General features: G+C 43.8%; 1 protein-coding gene and 1 long non-coding RNA gene across 3 annotated transcripts in view; one reads left to right on the top strand and one right to left on the bottom strand.

The window, feature by feature from the left end:
• The window catches only part of LOC123383371, a 30,916-nt gene extending 9,198 nt beyond the window's left edge, over positions 1-21,718 (top strand). The window contains exon 3 of the long non-coding RNA XR_006593043.1: positions 20,080-21,718. This is a non-coding gene — a long non-coding RNA (uncharacterized LOC123383371). The remainder of the gene's footprint in view (positions 1-20,079) is intronic.
• UTP14A (UTP14A small subunit processome component) lies at positions 540-19,617 on the bottom strand. Of its 2 annotated transcripts, XM_004000882.6 has the most exons (15): positions 19,481-19,615; positions 18,369-18,444; positions 17,068-17,138; positions 15,811-15,875; positions 14,298-14,440; positions 13,850-14,005; positions 8,896-9,015; positions 8,703-8,797; positions 7,972-8,095; positions 7,812-7,889; positions 6,935-7,325; positions 4,436-4,839; positions 3,473-3,666; positions 3,244-3,343; positions 540-977 (listed from the first exon to the last, which is right to left on the bottom strand). In XM_004000882.6, exons 1-15 carry the CDS (start codon positions 19,504-19,506, stop codon positions 705-707), a joined length of 2,316 nt encoding a protein of 771 aa, XP_004000931.1. In that variant the 5' UTR covers positions 19,507-19,615; the 3' UTR covers positions 540-704. The 2 variants fall into 2 exon arrangements, with proteins under 2 accessions (XP_004000931.1, XP_044906774.1); XM_045050839.1 differs by lacking the exon at positions 3,244-3,343 and having other exon boundaries at positions 896-977; positions 19,481-19,617.
• Positions 21,719-22,466: the final 748 nt, after the last annotated feature.

Raw genomic sequence — 22,466 nt, 5'->3', positions numbered from 1 at the left:
TGTGAATTGCCATATAGCAGTTGCAGTGAGAGGTTGGTCTTAGGAAGTAAAGGAATAGAGCTTTACTTCTGGAAGCTCATCTACCTCATCTGTAGGGTAAGGTAAAAACTCACCATCTTAAGAATGGCAAAAGTGCCAACTACTCTAGACGCAACCCCTGCAAGCCTGGAGGCTCTTTCATGGAAAGAAACAATAAATAGTAGTGACTAAAGTTGAAGCCAGCTTCAGCACCACCCTAGGGCCAATGCAGGACACAATCCCATCGGACGGTTTGTGCACGCTGTATTTAGGTTCAGAGGTTAAGAGTATACAGTATTTACTATCCCTGAGTCTTCCAATTGGTTATTTATAGTGGATTGTGTCTGATAATATATTTAAGATCATAGGCTATGGTAACTTCTCTCCACTTTGTTTTAGGACTAACTATATAATCCTTGGTGAGAAAATGAGGCTTCCCTAACAAGTGTGGCTGGAAAAATGCAATGGGGAGCACCCAAAGGTGTCTTGTCTGACGTGTGACAACACAGAATACACTCCAGTTAAATAGATAAAAATGCATTTATTTCTAAAATACAGCTCAACTACACTCACAGTGTGCTAAGCCAGTCTTGGAATTGATCCTGCAGGTTGGAATAAAACTGGGATAATGGAGGAGCAGTTGGGGCTCCTAGTTCTGGGCACCAAGACATCATTCCTCCAGGAATTCAATCTATAGAGTTTTTCTTCAGCTGTTTTTTGTGACGTACAGTGAGTTGTTTTGGATTTCTCTGTACAACAGAGAGGTCCGACCTTGAGGAAGACCGGTAGCCCACATCCTCTGCTTTTATAGGCTTAATGATGTGCCCTGGCTTGGTGACAACTTTGGGCATAGTCAGCTTTTGGAAGGCCCTCTGGGTGTTCCATGTAGATCCTATAGGGGTCTGGATGGTCCTTTCAAATTGCTGATGGTGGGTAAATGGATATGGAAGCACCCGCACCTGGAAAGGAAGGCAGAGTGACTTGTCACAAGCCAGACCTGGGGTGCAGTTGGTAAACTCTAATGGCAGGTAGTTTGGGGCACAGGCCACAGGTATACATGGCTTCAGTGAGTGAAGCAACTGAGAGGCCAAGGCATCCCAATGCGCCCAATCTAACCTTAGAAGTCCCAATCTGCTTGAGGACATCTAGGAGTGGAGGGGACTAATTGGGACTAGACAGCCCCCAAGGCTTACCCAACGATCTAGGAACTGAAAAACCACCCTGACCCCATTCCTGTAGTGTAGGAACGCTACACTAGCTCCAGGGCTGCTGTTCCTAAGTGGGTCTTCTTATACAATGCTGTGACTGCAAGAAGCATCTGGACATTTGTGGGTCCCTGGGAATGTTGTGGCCCTCCTACCCTCTTCAAGCTCTCAATCTCTTCTTGATAAACAGGATTTATGTTTTAAGGTTTGCCATGAATCCTGAACTATACCAGGCTGTGATGCTCAGTTAGCTTCATCCTCTTTTGGCATCACAGAACGTCAGAGCTGGAAGGGCCTAGATAATGGCAAAGGTCATCTTCCTTGGTCCCAGAATTTGGCTTAGAGAGGGGAAGTGATGTATGCAAGTAAATTGCGTAAAATGAGCAGTGAATGAGAACAGAACCCAGGGTTCCTTTCCTTGCCTAGTACTATTCTCCATTCCAAACTTGCTACTTTAGTAGCTTCCAAATGTGCTACTTTAGACATTTAAATAATCCTTAAACACTACCTCTGAGGGCTAGAGAAGAGGGACAAAAACATAAGGAGAAAAATCAGGAAGTTACGAACAGTAGTCTCTGGAGATATTCAGTGAAATACTCAAGAGAAGCTGAGTACTGCCCGGGGGTCCTGATGGTGGTGAAGGACACAGATGGTCTCTAGGTTGAGGGAATGTCTTATTGGGGTAGATGGCTAGATCTGTGCATGTCATGTAAATCAAGAGAAAAAAAAAACACGTGGGCAAAATATTCAGTCTTGGGAGGCTTTTCTTTTTTCCTTCAGCTTCAAGCACACTGTATTCTATTGCATGCTGAGACCTGAAGTCTATAGCTTATTAAAAAGATGAGGAAAATCAGGGAGATTCTTGGAAAACTGTCAGTTTCCTGTGACTGTATTTTTTTTTTTTTTAAGGCAAGGCTCCTAGCAGGGAGGGGTGATTTTACTGAGGTCCATGCTGCCCTTCCTGGCCTGGTGAAGCATGCTTTTTCTCTCTCATTTATCCCATAATTGCCTGTTCATTGCCTATTTTCTGGTTATAGATCTTCAAGTGGGATTACAGTGGTTACGATTCCATTTCTGCAGGGATTGGTTCGCAAAATAAGATCAGTAGAGTATTGCTGAAACAATAATTTCTTACCTCTCTTTTGTACTTATTAAACAGTTCCCCCTCTTTCTCAGAAGAAAAACTACAACTCATTTCAAGATTGTACTGGCTGGGGACAGATCTCAGGGTCACAGACTTTCAGAAGGAAACATAAAAGTCATGGAGTTCAATCTCATTCCTGAGTCCCCTCTACCCATGTTCCCATTCTCCCTCTGGACTGGCAGAAAGCTTTTTCCTTTTTTTTTTTTTTTTTTAAAGTAGGCTCCTTGCCCAACATGGGGCTCAAACTCATGACCCCGACATCAAAACCTGCATGCTCTACCGACTGAGCCAGCCAGGCGCCCCACAAAGTTTCTCCTTGAACTGAATGCATTGCTTTCCCTCTAACTGCTACCTTATGTGACTGCACTCCACATGATGGCCTTCAACGTACTTGCAGACCATGATCATGCTCAAATTTGCTTCTCTTTGGTAAATATCCCTGGTTTGTCATAACACACAATTTTAATTCCATTCGCTGTCCTGAATGAGTACCAGTTTGTCTTCTTTTTCTTAAGATGCAGCTCAAACCTATAGCCTCTCAACATTATCCTGACTATAAAGACAAGTGTGAAGAACAGTAATTCTTAGTTTGGTGAGACCCAATTGCATCAGAATTATCTGGGGTACTAGCTGAAAAACCTGATTTGGGGGCCTCACCACTGCTGCAGAGATTACCATTTAAGCCTCAACCTCTTCCCAGTCAGAAATTAAAACAGCAGAAATCAATCTGGAATTATTCATCTCAGAGCCAGTCCGTGAAAAAGAGAACAGCTTTGATTCTGTGGTCAAGATCACACATCGCTCTTTACCACAGAGTGCTAGAATATTTCTCCCAAGCAAGAGAGCGAGGCAGCAAAGAATTTCTCTCTCCCTCACCTGATGAGCTGCTGCATGAACATTTCGCTTCTCATTGATAATCACATTTGGCAAATTCTTGTCTTTTCTTGGAGGACCCTCAGGGGTTTTAATGAGAAACCTGGAAAGCAGAACAGTGGGATGTCTGACTAAGAGCATTAAAGACTTAGTCAAAAGGGCAGGGAGGACGCAGGAGGGTGAAGTGGGAGAACCTGGTGCACTTCTGACAGGCTTTCTTCCCTGTTCTTACCGGCGTCTTTTCTTGGCACTGGGCTTCAGGCCCACACCACCCCACTCGCCCCAGCCAGGCAGAGTCAGGTCCACGTCCTTTGGCTTACTCGCCTCCACAGCTTCCCTCTTCTCTTTTAAGAAGTCTCTGATGACATCATCTCCAGCAAAAGCTTCCTTTATCATCTGCTTTTGATCTCTCTCCTCTTCATCTTCCTGGGAAGAAATAAGAGTGAGAGCTACAGCTTGCCTGAAGAGCTATGGTTCCTGGCAAGAACGTTTAAATTTTGGGTCGTGACATTCTAGCGCCCCCTAGGGGAAAAGCGCTGAACAATGATGGTCTTGCAGTATAAGTGAATTGGTTAGCCAATCACACTTTGATTTTCTTCTCTCTAGGGTAAATCTCCCTAACTCATTGTCATAGACATAATTTTAAGCTTACAGTAAGGAAGCTGCAGCATGGAGGAAGGAATGACCTGCGTTAGGAGGAGGAGCTCCAAGTGGCCTGGCTAGAACGTGGGTGTCCTCCGGCTCACATCCCTGAAAAGACGGGCACCAGGCACCAGGGCTCCTCACTGGAGCAGTTTCAATTAGTTAACCAGGGAGTCTTGGACCATTTCAGATCCCAGTGAATAAGAGCAAAACCTTGGCAATAGCTCAACAACTATACCTTTGAGTCATCCTGCCTGGGATCTGAGCAGAGCTTTGAGTGCCTCCCTCTTTCCTCTGAGGGCAGTTTTACAGTCACCCCACGGAGGGTTTGGTGGCTCAGGATTTAAGATGTGGGAATCTCAGCAGCACTCACATATTTGCATCTATTAAACTGTCACTGGGACTGGCCCGGCCCCATATTATTCTGGACCTTTCCACTACTGAAATGTGCCCCCAGCACAACACAACTTCACTGATTCTACTCCTTGTGCAAGGACACTTCCTGCCCCAGCGGTGATCCCCCACAATAGCCCATGCCCCTGGCTCTGCTCACCAGCTCCTCTATTGTCATGGGCACTGCCAAAGACTTCACAGAAGGAGATTTCATGGTTAGGAGGTTCTGTAGATCAATCATTTGCTCCTTCTTTTTCTTTTCCTTGGGAGCACCAGGATGATTATTTGGGTTCCTCTCCAGCTGCTGCCCTTCTAACACAGACCTGGGAACCTCCTTATTTTGAAAACACCCCTCTTTGCCCAGCTCTTCTAGATCTTCCACAGTCTGTGCTCTCTCCGGCCTCTGCAGCAACAGGGGCTCCTCTTCTTCCTCAGTAGGGTCCTTTCTCTGGACTACCCAAACTGTCCTCGCTGAACTCACTTTCTGCTTCCCAGACTGGTTTTCCTTGTTGAGTTTCTGAGACAGTGCCCTCAATTCGGACAGCACCTCCTGGCTGCTAGAATCTGAGGGAAGAAATGAAAGCTGTCAGAAAAGGAGGCTGGAAGTTGCCTTGTCAATGAGCATTTACTGAGCACACTTAACAATGAGCATTTAGGTGCTCCCATTCACAGGGCTACGCATGATGGGGAAGAGACGATTCCATTCACTAGATCTCTTGGAGAGTTCACTAATCATTGCCTGTTAAGTAGCAGGCAATAGAGTTTAGTAGTTAAAGGTGGCACATTTGGAAGCAGATGTCCTGGGTCCTATTCCCAGCTATGCCAGTGACTCACTGCATAACTGGAACTGTGGCTTCATTGCTGCACACAGTAAACCCTGCTTGGAGAGACGGCCCCAAGTTCAAAATTTTAAAAAAGTCATTTTAACAGGTAGTCTCGGAATGCAACTTCACTGCAATTTATAAAAATGTGATGATTTACTATTTGTAATTTACACTGTCATTTCCTATTTGTAAAAACCAAATCCAGCATTTTTTTATCTTTATTTTGTTTTTTACTTTAGAGAGAGAAAGAGAGAGTGAGCACAGGAGTGGGGGAAAGGGGCAGAGGGACAGAGAGAATCCCAAGCAAGCTCCACACTCAGTGCAGAGCCCAATGTGGGGCTCAATCTTACAACTGTGAGATCATGACCTGAGCCAAAACCGAATCAGACCCTTAACTGACTAAGCCACCCAGGCACCCCCAGCACTGTTTATCTTAAAGCAGCATTTCACACTCTGCTGTGGCCAAGTCAAGTCGCTTGGCATTTTCCAGTCACAAGCAACATGTGAGCAATACCACTAGCTTCTGAGATCCTGGAGGGAAATATGGCAGCGACACACTTCTAAACTCTTTTTTGCACTGACTCGAGTCGCCTCCATTCCCAAGTTCATCCTGCTCTCTAGCTTTGGCTTAAAGCCACTCTAAGAAGCTACTTAAATATGGCCTTTGGGCACATGTATGTTTATTCCTCAAGGAGCAAGTGTCCTTGCTCATTTTATTTGGGGTCTACAACTTCCTACTATTTTAGGACATGGTTTCCCTGAACCTAAAGGTTTGGGAATGTTCTATTTATCTGTCATCCAAGGAAATCCAAATCTACCTTTCATACCACAAACAAGTGCTCAATACATTTAGCTAGATGACCATCTTTTGAGGCTTAGGACAACACAGCTGCTGTTCTGTGGTCCTGTAAGGACTGCCACACAATCTCAGCCTGCAGGGCGGCTTTCCAAAGTCCTCTTGGAAGTGACTGCTTGCAACTATTAATCCCAGAACTCTCTGAGAACCCAAAGTAAAGGGCCTGCAACACACTCTAAATGACAGCTCTTTAGAAACAATTTTTTTTCATGGAAAAACAGATTCTTGCCATCATCTGAATGCATTATTCTTACAGGAAATAAAATCAGACCCAAGAATCTGTCCAGAAAGCCAAGTGATTTCTGAATGCAGTTTCCTAAGCGGACTTTCTTGCCAAGACGGGAGCTTTCTGACCTGTCTCAAGGGTGTTAAGGTTGTTAATGTAAAATCTCCTTAAGATAACACAAAATATAATATACAAACTGAATCTGAGCATTGGGTGACAATTCTAATTTACCATGTAGTTTGTGGAGTCATTCGTTCCTGTCAAGAAAGTCTCACCCCGTATCGGCACATACCAACCAACATTATGAAGTGCTAAAAATGCCACTCCTACTTTACAAACAACAGAAAACTTGGCAGTAATTTGAAGAAATTTCATAATGCCTCAAAATCCACCTGTGTCTGTGGGAATGAACGGCCTCTCAGACTTGCCATCCTACCACAGGCAGTTCTCTCGGGTTTGTTAACTCCTGCCCTTCAAGGATGGGGCAGTTTTTTCTGACGACTATAGGCTCTCAAAAGCAGAAAACATGTCCGAACACACATTGTACAGCCATGCAGATGACTGTGTGTTAAATGTCTTTGAAGAAAAAGAGTTACTACGTATCAATCTTCTCTTCAGGGACCCATGGCATTCTGTGGAAGGTACCCAGGGCCTAATCACTGTGCAGCACGTGTGCATGGACACTTTTCCTCTCGCAGCCCACCCACGGCACTAGCCCTGGGCAGTTCTCCATTTTAGTCCACCATAACTCACCTTTTGGCTCTTGTCTGCTCACCGGCTTGGTGTCCTGGTTGAGCTCAGCCTTTTTCCTAAGTGATCGCCTTTCCTCAAATTCGTTCAGCAAAATTTCTTCCTCTGCCCCTGGTCTTTCCTCTTCCTCACTTTCAGGAGTCTCATGGGCCACAGGCTCTGGAAGTTGCTCAGGGTCCTGGATTCTGGCCTCTTTTGTGCCGCTGGAGTGATTCCTGAGCATCCAGGGGTTCGGTCCATCTGCATCCATCTGGATCTCATTCACTGCATCAGGGACAAGGAGTTCACCCTCTTCCTCCACATCTCCCTCCTCTTCCTCACTCTCAGAGGCTGCCTGGAGTTTCTGCGTCAGTTCTTTGTTCCTGGCCAATTGTTCCTGCATAGCCTGGCGAGCCTGGAGGAAGGAGTCACAACACGAGTGCCTTGTCATTAAGTGACTGCAACAACACCTCTCCTGGTCCATTTCTTAAAGCTACCTCCTCTCAATTTGACTTAAGTGTTTCTTACCGATGCCTGTTTAAACTGCACCTATACCACTGTGTTAATGGCTATGGAATCAAATGGGAGACAAAGTCTTTGTCCTCAAGGAAATCAACATATGAAACAAGGTAAAAAAAAAAACAAAACAAAACCACAACGCTCCTCTACCCTTTAACTGGACTTGCCTTCAATGCTGTTTCCCTTTCATCTCTCCTTTTCCACCTTGTTTCTGGTTCTTTTCCTCTCTGCCTTAGAGATTTTCTGATGCCTTTTCAGAATCCTGGTTTTCCATTCTTCCTCAGGGCTCTTCCCCAACTCTGCTTCTGCTAGCATCCTTATGGACTGATTTTCCTTTCTGTCCTCCAATTCCATTTCTTCTCTCACCCTGATGGTCTCTTACCTCCAGGTCGTATTTGGCCATAATTGCCTTTGACTTTGCCCATTTCCCACTGTTCTGGTGCTTAAGGCTCATTCGCTCCTGGAAAGAAAGGGCACAGTGAGATCCTTACCACTTTTGGGGGAAAGCCGGTTCAAGGGGTAGGGGCAAGAGGCAGCCTCACCATCATTCTGGCCTTTTCGATTTTTTCTAATTCTTCCAGTGCTGCAGTAGGATTCTCCTTCTGCAGCTTCTCAAACTCTTTTAGGGCTTTCTTGGCCTTTCCTTTCTTCAGAACCTTACGATACCTACAGGGTAAGAGGGCAGAGACTCAGCTGAAACACTGATGCTACACACAGAAGTGTTCCCGCTCCCCAAGGAGTTTCCCTGTGCAGGGGCTAGAATGGACATCACAGAGCTGGCTGACTATAGGGAACCAGTTTGGGACCTGAGAGGACTGGCAAGCCTCTCAGTCCCTGCAGCCCCCAGGGGCACACCTCTGCAGAGCAAAGAGTCCCCTCTGCTTCTAGAGCACAAGGCAAGAGTAGAAGAAGTTCCAAAGAGGCAAAAAGGCAGGAAGGAAGCCCTACTGGCCTCAACAGCTGTAGAATTCAGAGCTCATTCTGCAGAACCACTCCGTGATGTCCTGGAAGGGAGAGAAAGTAATTGAACAGTCCTCTTTTTAGCAAGACCGAGACTGAAAGGCAAAGCCAGAGGAGAGGGCACTACTGAAGCAGGCAAAACTATGAGGTTCAACTGAGAAGAAAAAAAAAAACAAACCCTAGTCATTCCTATTTGGGACCTCTTCTACATGACCCCAGTTACTAGGTCAAAGGTTCTTTCCTAAGGACCCATGATTAGCCACTTTACTTTCTTTCAGGGAATCCACGGCCAGTTCAATAGGGGCCTCCTTACTTTTTGCTCTTGATTTTCTTTTCTCTTCGAGCCCTGGCCTCATAGTAGGACTGCAGGGCCCGGGCCCTCTGAAGCTCTGCTCGGCGCATCTTAGCCTATAATGAATGACATTTACAGTGACTCCTGGGCTTGAGGGCAAATGCTGGAAGGAACAGAGCAAGTCTGGGCGTATAATAGGGCCTATTACACTTACCTCTTCCAGGTTCATGGCTTTGAGAGAGGCCTTTTCCACGGGAGTCAGTAAAGGGTCTGTCACTGGCTGCTTGTTCTTATGGAGGAGGTTAAAAACTTCCTGCTCCAGGGGAGTCCTTGCCTTAAGGAGGTAACATAACATTCGCAGTCTTAAACCATGCTCCTAGTCTCTCTGTTTACAATCCTACGACCATCCTACAACCCAACACATTAATATAATGGGAATCACTAACTGGAAAGGATTGGCTGTTATAGCAAGAGAAGGGGTTCCAGTCTCACTGTTCAGCTGTGTAGGATAAAGCCTTATTTTCTTCCAATTTAAGACAACGTCAGCAACTGGATTATGAGCCTACTCTTTAATATTACTGAAGGGATCACTCTGTTCAGATTACCAAAATATGTAAAACAGAATACCATTCTCTTAAGCATCAAAGCAGGATGCCCTTAAGGTAAATGCTGGTAGGACAGAAGAACAGCAGTACCAAATTGTCAGTTTTGATAGTGGCAAAACAAAATGGTCCCTGTATTATGTATATTTGAAGCATGTGTGCGTATTACTGTATAGTTAGGAATCTAAGACTCCTATAAGCCTCCCTTAAAGAATATTTCTAGAAGAAAGGGGAGGTTAGGTCTTAGCTCCCTGACAGTTCAAATTTAACTCTAGCCATTTTCTAACTTTGGCTCCAATTCCTTAGTTTACAGTTAACTTTGCATGCTAGGTAGTCTCTACATATGAATGAATGGACTCTAAACCAGTTACTCCATATGTCAACAAAAGATGCTGTTTACTGCTTGACTGATACTGTGTAGGTGGCTAAAATAATCAGGCCAATTGTGCCACGGTCCACTTTGGCAAGGCACAAAGACAGCCGTAGGCAACAGAGCCAGTTTCTAACCTTGTGCATATATTATATGTGGTTTTCTTCAACAGCCATATACATCATGGTCGGCATTAAACTTACAAATTTCTGGACAAATGCATAAACACACATCAGCACACGTTACACGGTGCTATTGATTTAACCATAAACCTATTCTACTGAATAGTAAAGGTGCATGTTCTTTCATTTTTAGTATTTGCCAGTAGTGATCAATCACAGGCTACAAAGTGATTTATAATACAATGTTGTAATCTCCTTCCAATTCAATTTTGCAAACATTTATTGATTGGAGCTACATTCCGGGCACTTGTGCAGGACACTAGGAATACACAAATAAGATCATTCCTGTCCTCATAGAGCTCACAGCCTTTCGGAGGGAAGAGACGCATGTACCATTAGCAATGTAATCGGTTACATGGTAGTTATATGATAGGAGTAATCAGAAAGGAAGTGAAGAATTTATTTTGATTAGGAGGTGGGTTGGGCTTAGGGAAGGACTTTTTGAATTAGGCTTTGAGGCATTAAGTACAACTCTGTAAAGGTGGGGGGAATCAAATGGAGATGAGGGTAAATAAAAACATATCTATGGAAAAGAGAGATATGTAAGGGAAAATGTGTAGTCCAGGGTAGCCAAGACGCTAGGTCCTTCTGTCTTGTTCTATAAATAGAGAGCCTTTTGAAGGACTTTAAGTGGGAGAGTGACACTCAGTTTTGTTTTGGAAAGAAAATTCTGGTGACTGTGTAAGGGGTTATGTGTGAAGTGCCCAATGATGGGCGAAAATGAAAATCAGAGGAGGAACCAGGGGTCTGAGAGCCACTGCGGACAGAGTTTACAGGAGCAGCACACCACTGTGGGCTGGGAAGGGGCAGCAGTTAAAGGGAGGAAGAGGAAGAGGAATCAAATGGCTGAGGTTTCCAACCCGAGGGACTGGGGTAGGGAGTTATGCCATTGACTGACTTACAGAATGAAGGTCGCAGCTCAGGGTTTGGGAGTCTGGGGAAGGAAAATGCCAAGATGACTTTGTTTTGTGTGAAGTTTAAGGTGCATATGGGAGACCCAGGTGAGGCCTACTGGCCACATGGAATATGGGACTGGAGCTCAGAAGGTGTTGAGAGTGACCTGCAGCATACACAGGTGACAGCCAAAAGCCATGGAATTTATAGAGTAATAATAAGAACTAACAGTCGGATACATAAAAAATAATCAGGAGTATGTCACCACAGGAGCCAAAGGAGGAGAGCTTTTTTTTTTTTTTTAACCAATGTGATGTGTCAACAGTGTCAAATAGGCTGAAGACTCAAAGGGCTTGGGATCTGGCGATTCAGAGGCCTCTCACTAATGCCCTCGAGAAGAGTCAGTGGGGTAGTCGGGAAAAAGGTGGGAGAACGGAGGAAGCAGTGGAGACCAGCTCTTCCCAAAGCATGTGCCTCACCAGCTAACAAGATTTATTTTTTTAAGGTGCAAAATGAAACTTACTTGATTTTTGTTTGTACACTCTGGACTAGAGTAGGTCAGAGGGGTTTCTTTAGTGTCTTCTCATAACCTTTAAAAGGCTAGTATATATCATGAGCTGCTAATCTCCAGCAGGGGCACACAACATTTTCTAGCAATGGAACCCTACCTTTTTGAGGGCATACTGAAAAACTAAACTTTTGAGAACACTTTGGGTAATGCTAGTGTAGGCTGCTAGAGGGTGGGAAGTTACCTTACATCATTTCTAGCACTTCGCAGTTTACAAATGCTTTCTCATGCATTATCCCATTTAAATCTTCTTGGAGTGAAATGGAATTTTAGGAAGCTGGGCCAAATGATAGTGTAGACTTTTTGGATCCTTAATCTCCAGAGTCCTTGGTACTTGGCACTCTCTAAGCTGTAAGAAGACAGCGCAGCTGCTAGCCAGAAAGCAACCTCTGACCAATCGTTTCCTTATTGCTGTGTGCCATTCTGGCCTAATTTCTTCAAAATGAATCTTCCAATAAATGGTACAGTAGATTCATGTACAGCATGTGGGGGCACTCCACTCAGTCTTGCACAGGGAGTTTCTGGAAAGCAGAGGCTGTGCCATTCTTAGTGCAAGCTACTCCTCCACCATCTCATGTTTAATAACCAGCCAGGCATTTTCCAGCTATCTCTAAGATCACACTGTCATTGTCATTTGCAGAACAATGCATAGTAGTGCACTACTTTTGTGATTAAAAACAACAACAACAACAAAAAAAAACAAGGTGGGGCGCCTGGGTGGCTCAGTTGGTTAAGTGTCCAACTCTTGATTTCAACTTGATTTCAGGTCATGATCTCGCAGTTCTGGGTTCGAACCCTGCATCAGGCTCTGCTCTGACAGCGTGGACCTGCTTGGGATCCACTCTCTCTGCCCCTCTCTGCTTGCGCATGCACGTGCACTCTCTCTCAAAATAGACATTGAAAAACGTGTGTGTGTGTGTATAAATATAAATGTGTGTATATATATATATATATATATACACATATATAAATTTAAAAAACAAGGTAAACACGAATATAGCAAACTCTTAGGTTAACAACAAAAAACTTATAAAATGGTTACTTCTAAGTGAGTACAGGGGTAAAAACCATGGATGGGGGATAGGGGTAGGGTCAGACTTTTCACTCTGTATCTTCTATACTTTTTATTTTTGAATCCTGCAAATTGTTATTACCTCTTATTTTTTTCCTAAAGTCTCCCTTCTATCCCGCAGCCACACTTTAAACCTGATCTCTTTTTCATGTGGAAAAGGAAGCATCCTAGAAAGAGAATGGTAGTGACTTCAACAACAATATGAGAAACAGAGCTTATCCCCGTAATAAGCAACAACTTGCTCAATGTTTAGCTATGGCAGCAAGCCATGTTTACTTTGATTAGCTTTAATTAGCTCAACTTCCCGACACATAGAACACTATTATTTCTGGATTCTTAGAAAGCAGAGAAGGAAACATAAACAGGGCATCTATCCATGTTTTGGGCACTGCTGTTTTTGACTATTCCTACTTAAAACAAAATGCCCCATTATAGACTCCATAACCAACAGTGTATTGGAAAAGAAAATAATTGTACCGAAGTTGTTCACAGAATAAAAGTTGAGACTTTGGGGACCAACATAGGATTACCAACGAGGCCATAACTACTGTTCCACCCCCAGTCCCATCATTTACTACTGGTATCATTTCCTAAAGAAAAGCTATTTCAACACTATTAAAATGGAAAAGATAACTTCATAATAAAGAAGAGCTGCTAAACTTACATCCGCTACTCTCACCATTATTCTTTTGCTTCAGACGCATAAAAAATTTGCCAAAGATCAGTGTTTGGACAACCCAGCTCTAAGATATCTTTTTTATTTTCTGCAGCTTGATCATAATGAGTTATTTGCTAAGATTCTTGTCATTATTCACAATACGTTACATTTTATTGTGGGATTCCTTTACAAGCAAACTTTGGTTCTACTGCTCATACATAGTCCTACCAAGGCTCATTAATGCTGCTGAGCTCCTGATTTCCTGATTTTCCCCAGGTCAGAATGTGGCTTTAAAAGCTTTCTAGAGGCACCTGGGTGGCTCAGTTGGTTAAACGTCTAACTCTTGATCCTGGCTCAGGTCATGCTTTCACGGCTCATGAGTTCAAGCCCCGCATCAGGCTCTGCACTGACAATGTGGAACCTGCTTGGGATTCTCTCTCTCCGCCCCTCACCCTGCACATGTGCTTGCTCTCACTCTCTCTCAAAATAAATAAATAAACTTAAAAAAAATAAAAAAAAAACCCTTTTTTAAAACTGGGGTGTGAAAAAGAAAACATCATGTTCCCTCGCTACCGGCAATCACGTTTTCACACAAAAACATGAAAATAACCACATGCTGTGTGCTACAAATGGCTGAAGGGTGACTACAGAGCTATTCTGACTATTCCGTGACTGACAATGAGTTCTACTACCCCCCTCCCCCTTCCTTGCCTGTGACACGAAGAGACCGCAGCTGGGATTTTGGCCTATGAGGCCCCAGTCACATGGATGGCAGGCAGTGCACCCTCACCCGCCCAGGTGCAGCTCCTTGTGTGCGCTCACCTTCCAGCTGCTGAGCACATGTTCGATGGGAGCGAAGGCTGACTGCTCTTTCTTCAGGGGAAAAACCAGCTGCTCTGCTTGCCGGTTCTTCACAACGATGGGATCCCATTTGGAGAGGGCTTGTGAGGTTTTATTGAATGCCACTTCTCTGTGGATCTGAAGCAAAGTACACAAAAGGAAAGAGCCATGAAATTAAGCGTTGAACTCAAAGGACCAGCAGAGAATTAGGAGTCAATGTTTCTTAGCCTAAGAAACAGCATGCTAGAGACTAGCTCTTGCTTACTCCTCAGGATGCATTTTCCCTGAGATTTGTTTTAATCTTTTCTGTGGCAATCACGATTTGCCCTCCCCCCATTTGTCAGGCTTTTCCCCTCCTTCCCTTCTTACCCTATTTTTCCTTGTCAGTCCAATTTCTTCCCCTTAATGGACCACTTTTTCTATAACTCACCCGCTCAACCTCTTCTTTGTTAAGAGGTAACTCCACAGTCTTCTTTGATTTGACTCTATTCAGTTGCTTTTTCACAGCAGCCAATGAGGATGAAGTTTTAACAGGCCCAAGTAGATCTGAAAGGACTAGCTTTTCTCCTGATCCTGCAGAAAGGCCAAACTTTCTGGTCAGACCGAGAAAGGAGGCAAAAATCTCAATATACCATAGGGAGATGCCTCCATAGAAAATGCTGGTAGGCAGGCAGATGTGCAGGGAAGCAGGAAGAATTCTCTTTAACTGCCAGCCATAGTGACACCATCATTCTACATTCCCATATGTGTTAGAGGATGGAAGAGAGGAGAAAATGATTTATTTTAAAGTCATTTGCTTTTCTCTTGGTCGTTCTGCTTCCACTTCTGCCTTACTGCCCTTCATTCTTCACACAGCAGCCAGTTAGATTTTCAAACTGTCAATCACGGCAGGTCAGGATTCTGCTGAAAATCCTCCAGTGGCTTCCTTTGATATTTGGAATTACATCATTCTAAAGGACACGGCCCAGCCAAACTGAAGCAGCCAGTCAGTCACTTCACTGTCTCCCCACTTGCTCTCCCCCTAGCATGGTAAACCCCAGGAAGCGGGTCTCCTGTCTTATTCTTCATAGTAGCCCCAGTATCTACACTGCCTTGAAACTAATACATAGTAGAAACATATTAAGTATTTGTTGAATGAGTAAGATTGAAGAATACATTGTTATTTGTTCTGAGGGGTTACATTAGTGGTTACTAGAAGCACAGAACTCATTAGAGCTGCCTAAACTGTGGATATGGTGATAAGGCATCTAGACTTGGTTTCAGGTTAAAATCCCAACTCTGCAATTTACCAGATCACTCATTCACATTAGGGGAGGTATTACTTGCCCACCCAAGGGATGAAAATTGGTTCTGGAGGCAGGAGAGTGGTGAAAAAAAAATCTTAGATATTTTCAAGTTTTGTGTTCCTCTAAAGCTCAACCCTATTCACCAAAATCTTATTCCTTAGTATTTGATTTCCTTGTTGTGGGAGTGGGGATGGGAGTGGGGAGGGAGGGAGGCAATCAAAAACAAATGTCCAAAAAAAGGTTTCTCAGGGAACAATAAAGGAAATGGGTTGAGAAACACTACAGTAGGTGAAGGCCCTTGAGTAAGTAACTTGATTTCTCTGAACTCCGGCAGATTATCTGCCTGTCCCAACTCAAAGTACTGTAAGAACTGAAATAAAAATGAAACCATGAAGCATCTGTCTTCATTCATGTCCCTATATCCTAGAAGTAGCTCATCAGTGGGAGACCTTGACTGTAGCCTTTAGGGCTTTCTTCTAGAATTGGAAGAAACTCACGGGGATCTGACTACCTATATTCACCCACTCACAGGTAAGTATTTATGGTATGATCCATTAACCACATCAAAAACAGTTCCAGGCGGTGGGGGTGAAGCAACCATGATGCTTTTGTAACTCTACAAGCTCCATATACTGATTACTTCCTTTGTTAACTTACCTTCAGAAGTGACATTGAACTCTGAAACCTTCAGACTAGCCTCAGATCTCTCAGCCAATTTCCACCTGAAATTAGGCAAAGCAGAATATAGTAGGAATGAACACATTTTTCTGGAGAACAAACACTTCTCTCTTCAAAGAAGGCTTTGGTTTCATGTATTTCTGTTTTAGAATCAGGTTTTGTCACAAAGAAACCAGGAAATCTGTTCCTATCTTGGACTACGTAGTCTAACCATCTCTTTTTTGTTTTTTAATGTTTTATTTATTTTTGAGACAGGGAGAGACAGAGCATGAACAGGGGAGGGTCAGAGAGAGAGGGAGACACAGAATCTGAAACAGGCTCCAGGCTCTGAGCTGTCAGCACAGAGCTGACGTGGGGTTCAAACTCGCAAACTGTGAGATCATGACCTGAGCCGAAGTTGGCCGCTTAACCGACAACTGAGCCATCCAGGCGCCCCACCATCTCTTTTTTTAAGTAGGTTCCACGATCAATGTGGGACTTGAACTCATGACCCTGGAATCAAAAATCAGATGCCCTACCAACTGAGCCAGCCAGGTGCCCCTAACCATCTGTTAGTGTAGACTCAGCCCTTCAAAAACACAAGGCAATATTAGATAGGCATAATGGAAAAGGTACTGGGACTTGGATTCAAACACACCTGGATCTGAATCCTGGACCTGTCACTTATGAGCAAAGTGACTTTGGGGCAAGTCAATTACCTTCTCTAATGGCAATAAGTAGTGCCTAGTCAATGCTTCAAAAGACTGTAAGTTTGGATTAAGAATTAAAATGCACAAAGGCCTAACACAATAACCACTAATAATTACATCATGGTTACTGTATGCTGGGCATTGGCTTAAGATCTTTACATTTATTAACTCATTTAAATGTCATGATGGCCCTCTGATGTAGGTAATATTATTAATCTTATTTTCTATTTGAAGAGTTGAGGTGTAGAGAGGATAAAAATTTGCCTACACGGTCTGTCTTCAAAGTATGTGCTCTTAATAATGATGCTGACACTTGTGTCTTCATTGTCTTAGGCACTCAATAAATGTTTTTTTTTTTTTTTTTTTTTTTACTTTTTATGTAATCTCTACACCCAACATGGGGCTCAAACCTACAACCTTGAGATCAAGATTCACATGCTCTACTGACTGAGCCAGCCAGGCACCCCAGTACTCAGTAAATGTTAGCTGCAGATCTGTCTCATGGAAGCAGCTAGTTATAGCCTGTCCAAACAGATGGGAATGTTACCTATTGTTTCCATCAAGGGAACTGATTGCTTCCAGAAGCTTTTGATGCTTTCTCTCTCCATCAATGTCCTCCTAGAGACAGTAAAGGAAAAACCATCAGAACAATAATGAAAAGGAAAAGACAGCATGGAAATTGAGGCCCATATAAAATTTTTTGCTATTTTGGTCAGTGGAGAACTGGGGAATCAGGTGAGGTCTAGTGTGCAGGCATTCAAGCTGAAACAAAGAACTGCTTCAAAAGCCAGACTCCCTCATTATGAGGACCACAGTGCATAGTGATCTGTAGCTAATGTCATGCTTCTGTCTTAATCAGTCTTGAGAAGAAAAGTGCTATGAGAATGTTTCTGTATGGAATATATAGTATGATCTGACACAGAAACATTAATGTCAAAAACCCCCACAATGTAAGTAGTTTTGTCAAGAGAATAAACAGTTAGAATTCCTATAGAATCTGTTGGAGAGTCAGCTTAACTATGTGTATTTTAGTCAGACACAGTCTGTTACGTATGATGGTTTGTTTGACTTATGATTTTTTGACGTTATGATGGCGAGAAAGTGACACACATTCAGTAGAAACTGTATTTCAAATTTAAATTTTGATCTTTTCCAGGCTAGCAATATGTGATATGATTCTTGGGATGCTGGCTGGTGGCAGCGAGCTGCACCTCCTGGTCAACCACATGATCATAGGGGTAAATAACTAATACACTTAGAACCATTCTGTACCCATACAACCATTCTAGTTTTTATTTTCAGTAGTCAAGGAATTACATAAGATATTCCACACATTTATTATAAAACAGACTTTGTGTTAGAGGATTTTGCCCAATTGTAGATTAATGTAAGTGTTCAGAGCAAATTTAAGGTAGACTAAACTAAGCTATGATGTTCAGTAGTTAGGTGCATTGAATGTATTTTCCACTTATGATATTTTCAATCTATGATGGGTTTATCAGGATGTAATCCCATCTTAAGTGGAGGAAGATTCATAATTACGTAACTCTATAAAAATCCAAACTTGGGAAATATGGAAATCATATAATGAAGATCATGTGTTTTGTTCTTATACACTCAGCTATACTTGGGCAACTTGGAAACAGTGTATCTTATAGTCTTTCAATTTCCACAGTACTTAATACAGTAACTTATACATGAGATACTATATTACTTTGTAACTTATTTGCAACACCATAACAAATATAAACAATGTTGCCATAATTTTTCTTTCCAGGAAAGTGCTGTCTATCCTAATTGCCAGGCAGAAGGGGTACCAGAGAAGGCAGTATAGCAGTTGCCACCCACCTCATCTTCACTGGGGCTCAAGGGGTAGTCTTTGGGCAAATCCTCTAATTCTTCCTGTTGGCTTAAAGCCAGAAGGCTGTTAAAGGAGACAAAAGAGAAATATTATCAATTGAAATAACTTCTATTAAAACAATCTCCAGAACATAACTTCAGTTTTTAAGCACAGAACAGCCCTGTTCCCTGGAAGAGGCACAAAGCAAACAGCATGGGCATCTTTGGAAATTTGTCAAGACATTAAATTTAGCCTGAAGTCAGGCATCAACCCCAAGGGGTGAGCACTGGGTGGTGATACCCCTATAGAAGTGCATGAAATGAAAAAGAGGTAACCCTCTTCAGTGATTGGTATTGCATTTTCCACGGGCATCCGGGAGGCTGTAAAAATGTCAGACTCTAGGTAAGGTGACAGAAGACACTGTTGCTGGCCCTTGAGGCAGTTTCACCATTAATATTCCTAAGCATCCTCCACACGGAAGACACCTTTATAGGTGCAACTTACTCAAAAGTGACAAGTTGATCACTTGTTCCCAGAAATGGGGAAAGAGGGAATTGGACGAAAGCAGCCAAGTAAGCTATTTTCCCTGGGGCTTCCTCGGCAAAGTAGATGCTTAACTAAGGAGACTGGTACCCTGAACCAAATTACAGACTCTATTAGTACCTAACAGTATATACCAATCTTTACAAGGCAACCTTTACTAAACGGATTATATTTAGTGACACTATCGGGGGGAATGAAGCATCAGAGGAGAAAATGACTCCTATCAGCAAAGGTTCCCAGAATAAGGGGTATTTATAACGCAGGCACTCCCCGTGCCCCAGCGGCAGCAGCAGAAAAAGGAGTCACGTGACGAGTAAAGTACAACAAATTAGCTGGACAGGGACAGGCCACATCAGGACCAACAGGGATGAGGCTAAAAAGCTGCGGAGCGGAGGGAGCGAATTAAATGAAATTAAAAGGACTTTTCACGGATGCTACCGTGAAAATCGTAATGAATGGTGAGGTCTTGGAAGAGGAACAACTGTTGTCTGTTAAAAGACAACTCCCACTTAGCAGAAGCCGGGGAACCTGGCGCCCAACGACACCCACAACTCCCGTTCCAGTCTTCACACCTCACCTTTCCGCAACCCCGGCCGCGCTCATCTCGGTACCCTGTCTCTCTCACATGGACCAGGAACGGAAGCCGAAAGAAAAGCAATTTCCGTGCCGGCCGCAAAGCAATTTCTGCTTCCGCCAATCATGCGCTGCGCGTCGCGTCACTTCCGCTCCACCCCAAGGCGTGCGGGGAACCGGAGACGCCTGGGGGGGTGGCCTGCGGGAAACGGGGAGGCTGGAGAGGAAAGCCTGTCACCGGGCGGAGCTTTGCCTCCTGTCCCGTCCCCCGCCCGCCGTCCTCTCCGGCGAGCGCCGGTGTCCGCGCTCGGGTTCCTGCTTCCCGCTCGGTCCAAGGTGGATGAGCTTAGGGCGAGGGCGCTGCGCTGCCTGGGACCGGCTGAGCCTTGGTTGTCGCCACCTGATCCGAAAGGAAAGGCTCCAGCGCCCACCCGTGTTCCGCAGCGTCCTGCGAGCCCGCCGCCGGGCAGCTCGAGGCTTTATCGAGGGCCCGTGAGGTCTCCAGCATGTGCTAGGTCCCGGAGATTGAGCGGTGGACGGAGCAAATTTCCTCCCCTGCTAAGAAAAAACGCCCTTTCGTCTCGTGCCCCCTTGTAATTGCAGCTCCAGGTTCCTCCTTCCCTGCGTAACGAAGGTTCCTCCAAGAATCGGCTGGACCGGTGGCTGCAACTTCCTCACCTCCTGTCAACTATTAAGAATTTTTTAAATAAAAAAGTAGAAAAGTCGTATACGAAAACATTCTTGCTGTCTATTTTACGCCACTTCCATTTTGCTTTCACCCCGCTAGTACACTGAAACCGCTCTGAACAAGATTGTCACACCCTAGGTTGCTAAATAAAATGGTGACTTCTCAGTCTTTTTCTTCCCAGAACTTTGTGTGGTATTTGGTACTGTTGGTTTCTTTTCTTACTCATATTCAGTTCATGTTTTTGACCATTTACCATGTGCCAGGCCTCTAGGCTCGAGGGTACATTGGTGCACAAAACAGACATGTTCCATGGCTTCACAGGACTGACTTTCTAGTGGCATTAAAGATAAATTTGTCGTTGTTGAAATTCCTTCCTGGGCTTGCATGACACGGCTCTCTCCTAGCATCTTAGCTTTATGGCCACCTCTGTCAGTCTTCTCTGCTGGATACTTTTCCTGTACTTATTCCCTAAATGATGATGGCTCTGCTCTCCCCAGGCTCTGCTCTCAGCCTGTCTATTCTACATGCTCTCCTTAAGCCTTTAACACTTGTATGAGAACTCTAAAATCTCTATCTCTAGCTCAGATCTCATTCTTGCTCCAGTCTAGCTCCAGACTACTATCTCTGATTGCCTCCTGGCAGTCCTTTTGTCCCACAGACACATCAAACATGAGGTGTCCAATAATTTCTATCTTTTCCACCAGAGTTCCATATTTGGCACCATCCCTTACTAGTTGGTCAAGTCAGAAGTCAGAGTTATCTTTGATTCCTCTCTATGCTTCATAGCTGCTCCTCACATTGGATTTACATTCCCAATCTCCCTCTTGAACCTTTCCATCATCATCCATTACACCCTTGCAATTTCAACCCTGTGGTACTGCCATTAACTGCTAAAGGAGAACATTATAGCATACTGATGAAGAGCATGAGCTATGAACTGGACTCTCTGGGTTTTCTTTAACTTTATTTGTTTGAGAGATACGCAGCATGCGTGGGGGAGGGGCAGAGAGAGAGGGAGAGCCAGAGACTCCCAAGCAGAATCCCAAGCAGATTCTGTGCTGCCTGTACAGAGCCCGATCCCAGGAACCTCAAGATCATGACCTGAGCCAGAACGAACTGCTGGACGCCTAACTGGCTGAGCCACCTAGGCGCCCCTGGACTCTCTGGGTTTTAATCTTATCTCTACCACTTACTACCTTTGTAATTCTTGAATGAGTCACTTCTCTGTGCCTTTGTTTCCTCATCTTTAAAGTGGGTATGACAGTACATTGGGTAGTTGCAAGGACTAAGTGAATTAATATACATAAAGCACTAAAATGGAAAGCCCTTAGAATAATACCTGTCACACATTAAATGTTCAATAAATGTTAGCTATAATAATTATTTTGTACTGACTTTTCAGTCTTTAGTTTCTCTTCATCTAATCCTGTAAGTCTGATCATGTCACACCCCTGCTGAAAAGATGCAGATAGACCCTCATCACCTTCAAGATAAAATTTTAAAAATCTCTAGTCCTTGTCTACCTCTCCAACCTCTTTGGAATTGTTTGCTGCTTCCCCCAAGACACTCCAAATTATAAATATATAAATTATAAATATAAAAATATAAATGTATACATATATTTAATGTTTATTTTGAGAGAGAGAGAGAGAGAGAGAGAGAGAGAGAGAGAGAGAGAACAAGTGGGAAGCAGCAGAAGGCGAGAGGGAGACACAAAATCTGAAGCAGGCTCCAGGTTCTGAGCTGTCAGTACAGAGCCCAATGCGGGGCTTGAACTCACAAACTGAGATCACGACCTGAGCCAAAGTCAGACACTTAACTGACTGAGCCACCCAGGCACCCCTCCAAATTGTATTTTTATGGACAGATGATGTTCTCTTAATCTTATAGGAAGTACAAATAAAAGCATTTTAAGAAAACATTGACTTTTTTATTGATCTACACTTAATCTAAGTAAAGACAGTGTGTTTGCTATGCAAATGCAGCCTTGAGGCAAGTTCCCTAGGTACTCCCCTTCTCCAGCTCTAACCAGACTGCTGCCCCCTTTCCCTCTTATGTAGAATTATGGAACAATAATACAATGTTTCAGCTGAGAAGAAGAAAGAGGCAAGGCTTCCTTCCGAGAAACTGGGAAGAGTATTCTGATCAATGGAAACAATGTATACTCAGGCCCTCTGGGCTGGGAAAAGCTTGTTACATTTTAGCAACTGAAAGGCCAGCGTGGCTGAGTGGTGGTGAACAAGAAGGTGAAATATAACAGAGAAGGATGGAAAGATGGACAGGATTCAGGTCTTGTAGGGTC

The sequence above is a fragment of the Felis catus genome, chromosome X (genome assembly GCF_018350175.1).
Source record: "Felis catus isolate Fca126 chromosome X, F.catus_Fca126_mat1.0, whole genome shotgun sequence".
Taxonomy (NCBI): domain Eukaryota; kingdom Metazoa; phylum Chordata; class Mammalia; order Carnivora; family Felidae; genus Felis; species Felis catus.
Note: the sequence above shows the minus strand (reverse complement) of the source record. Positions and strands in the feature narration are given on the sequence as shown.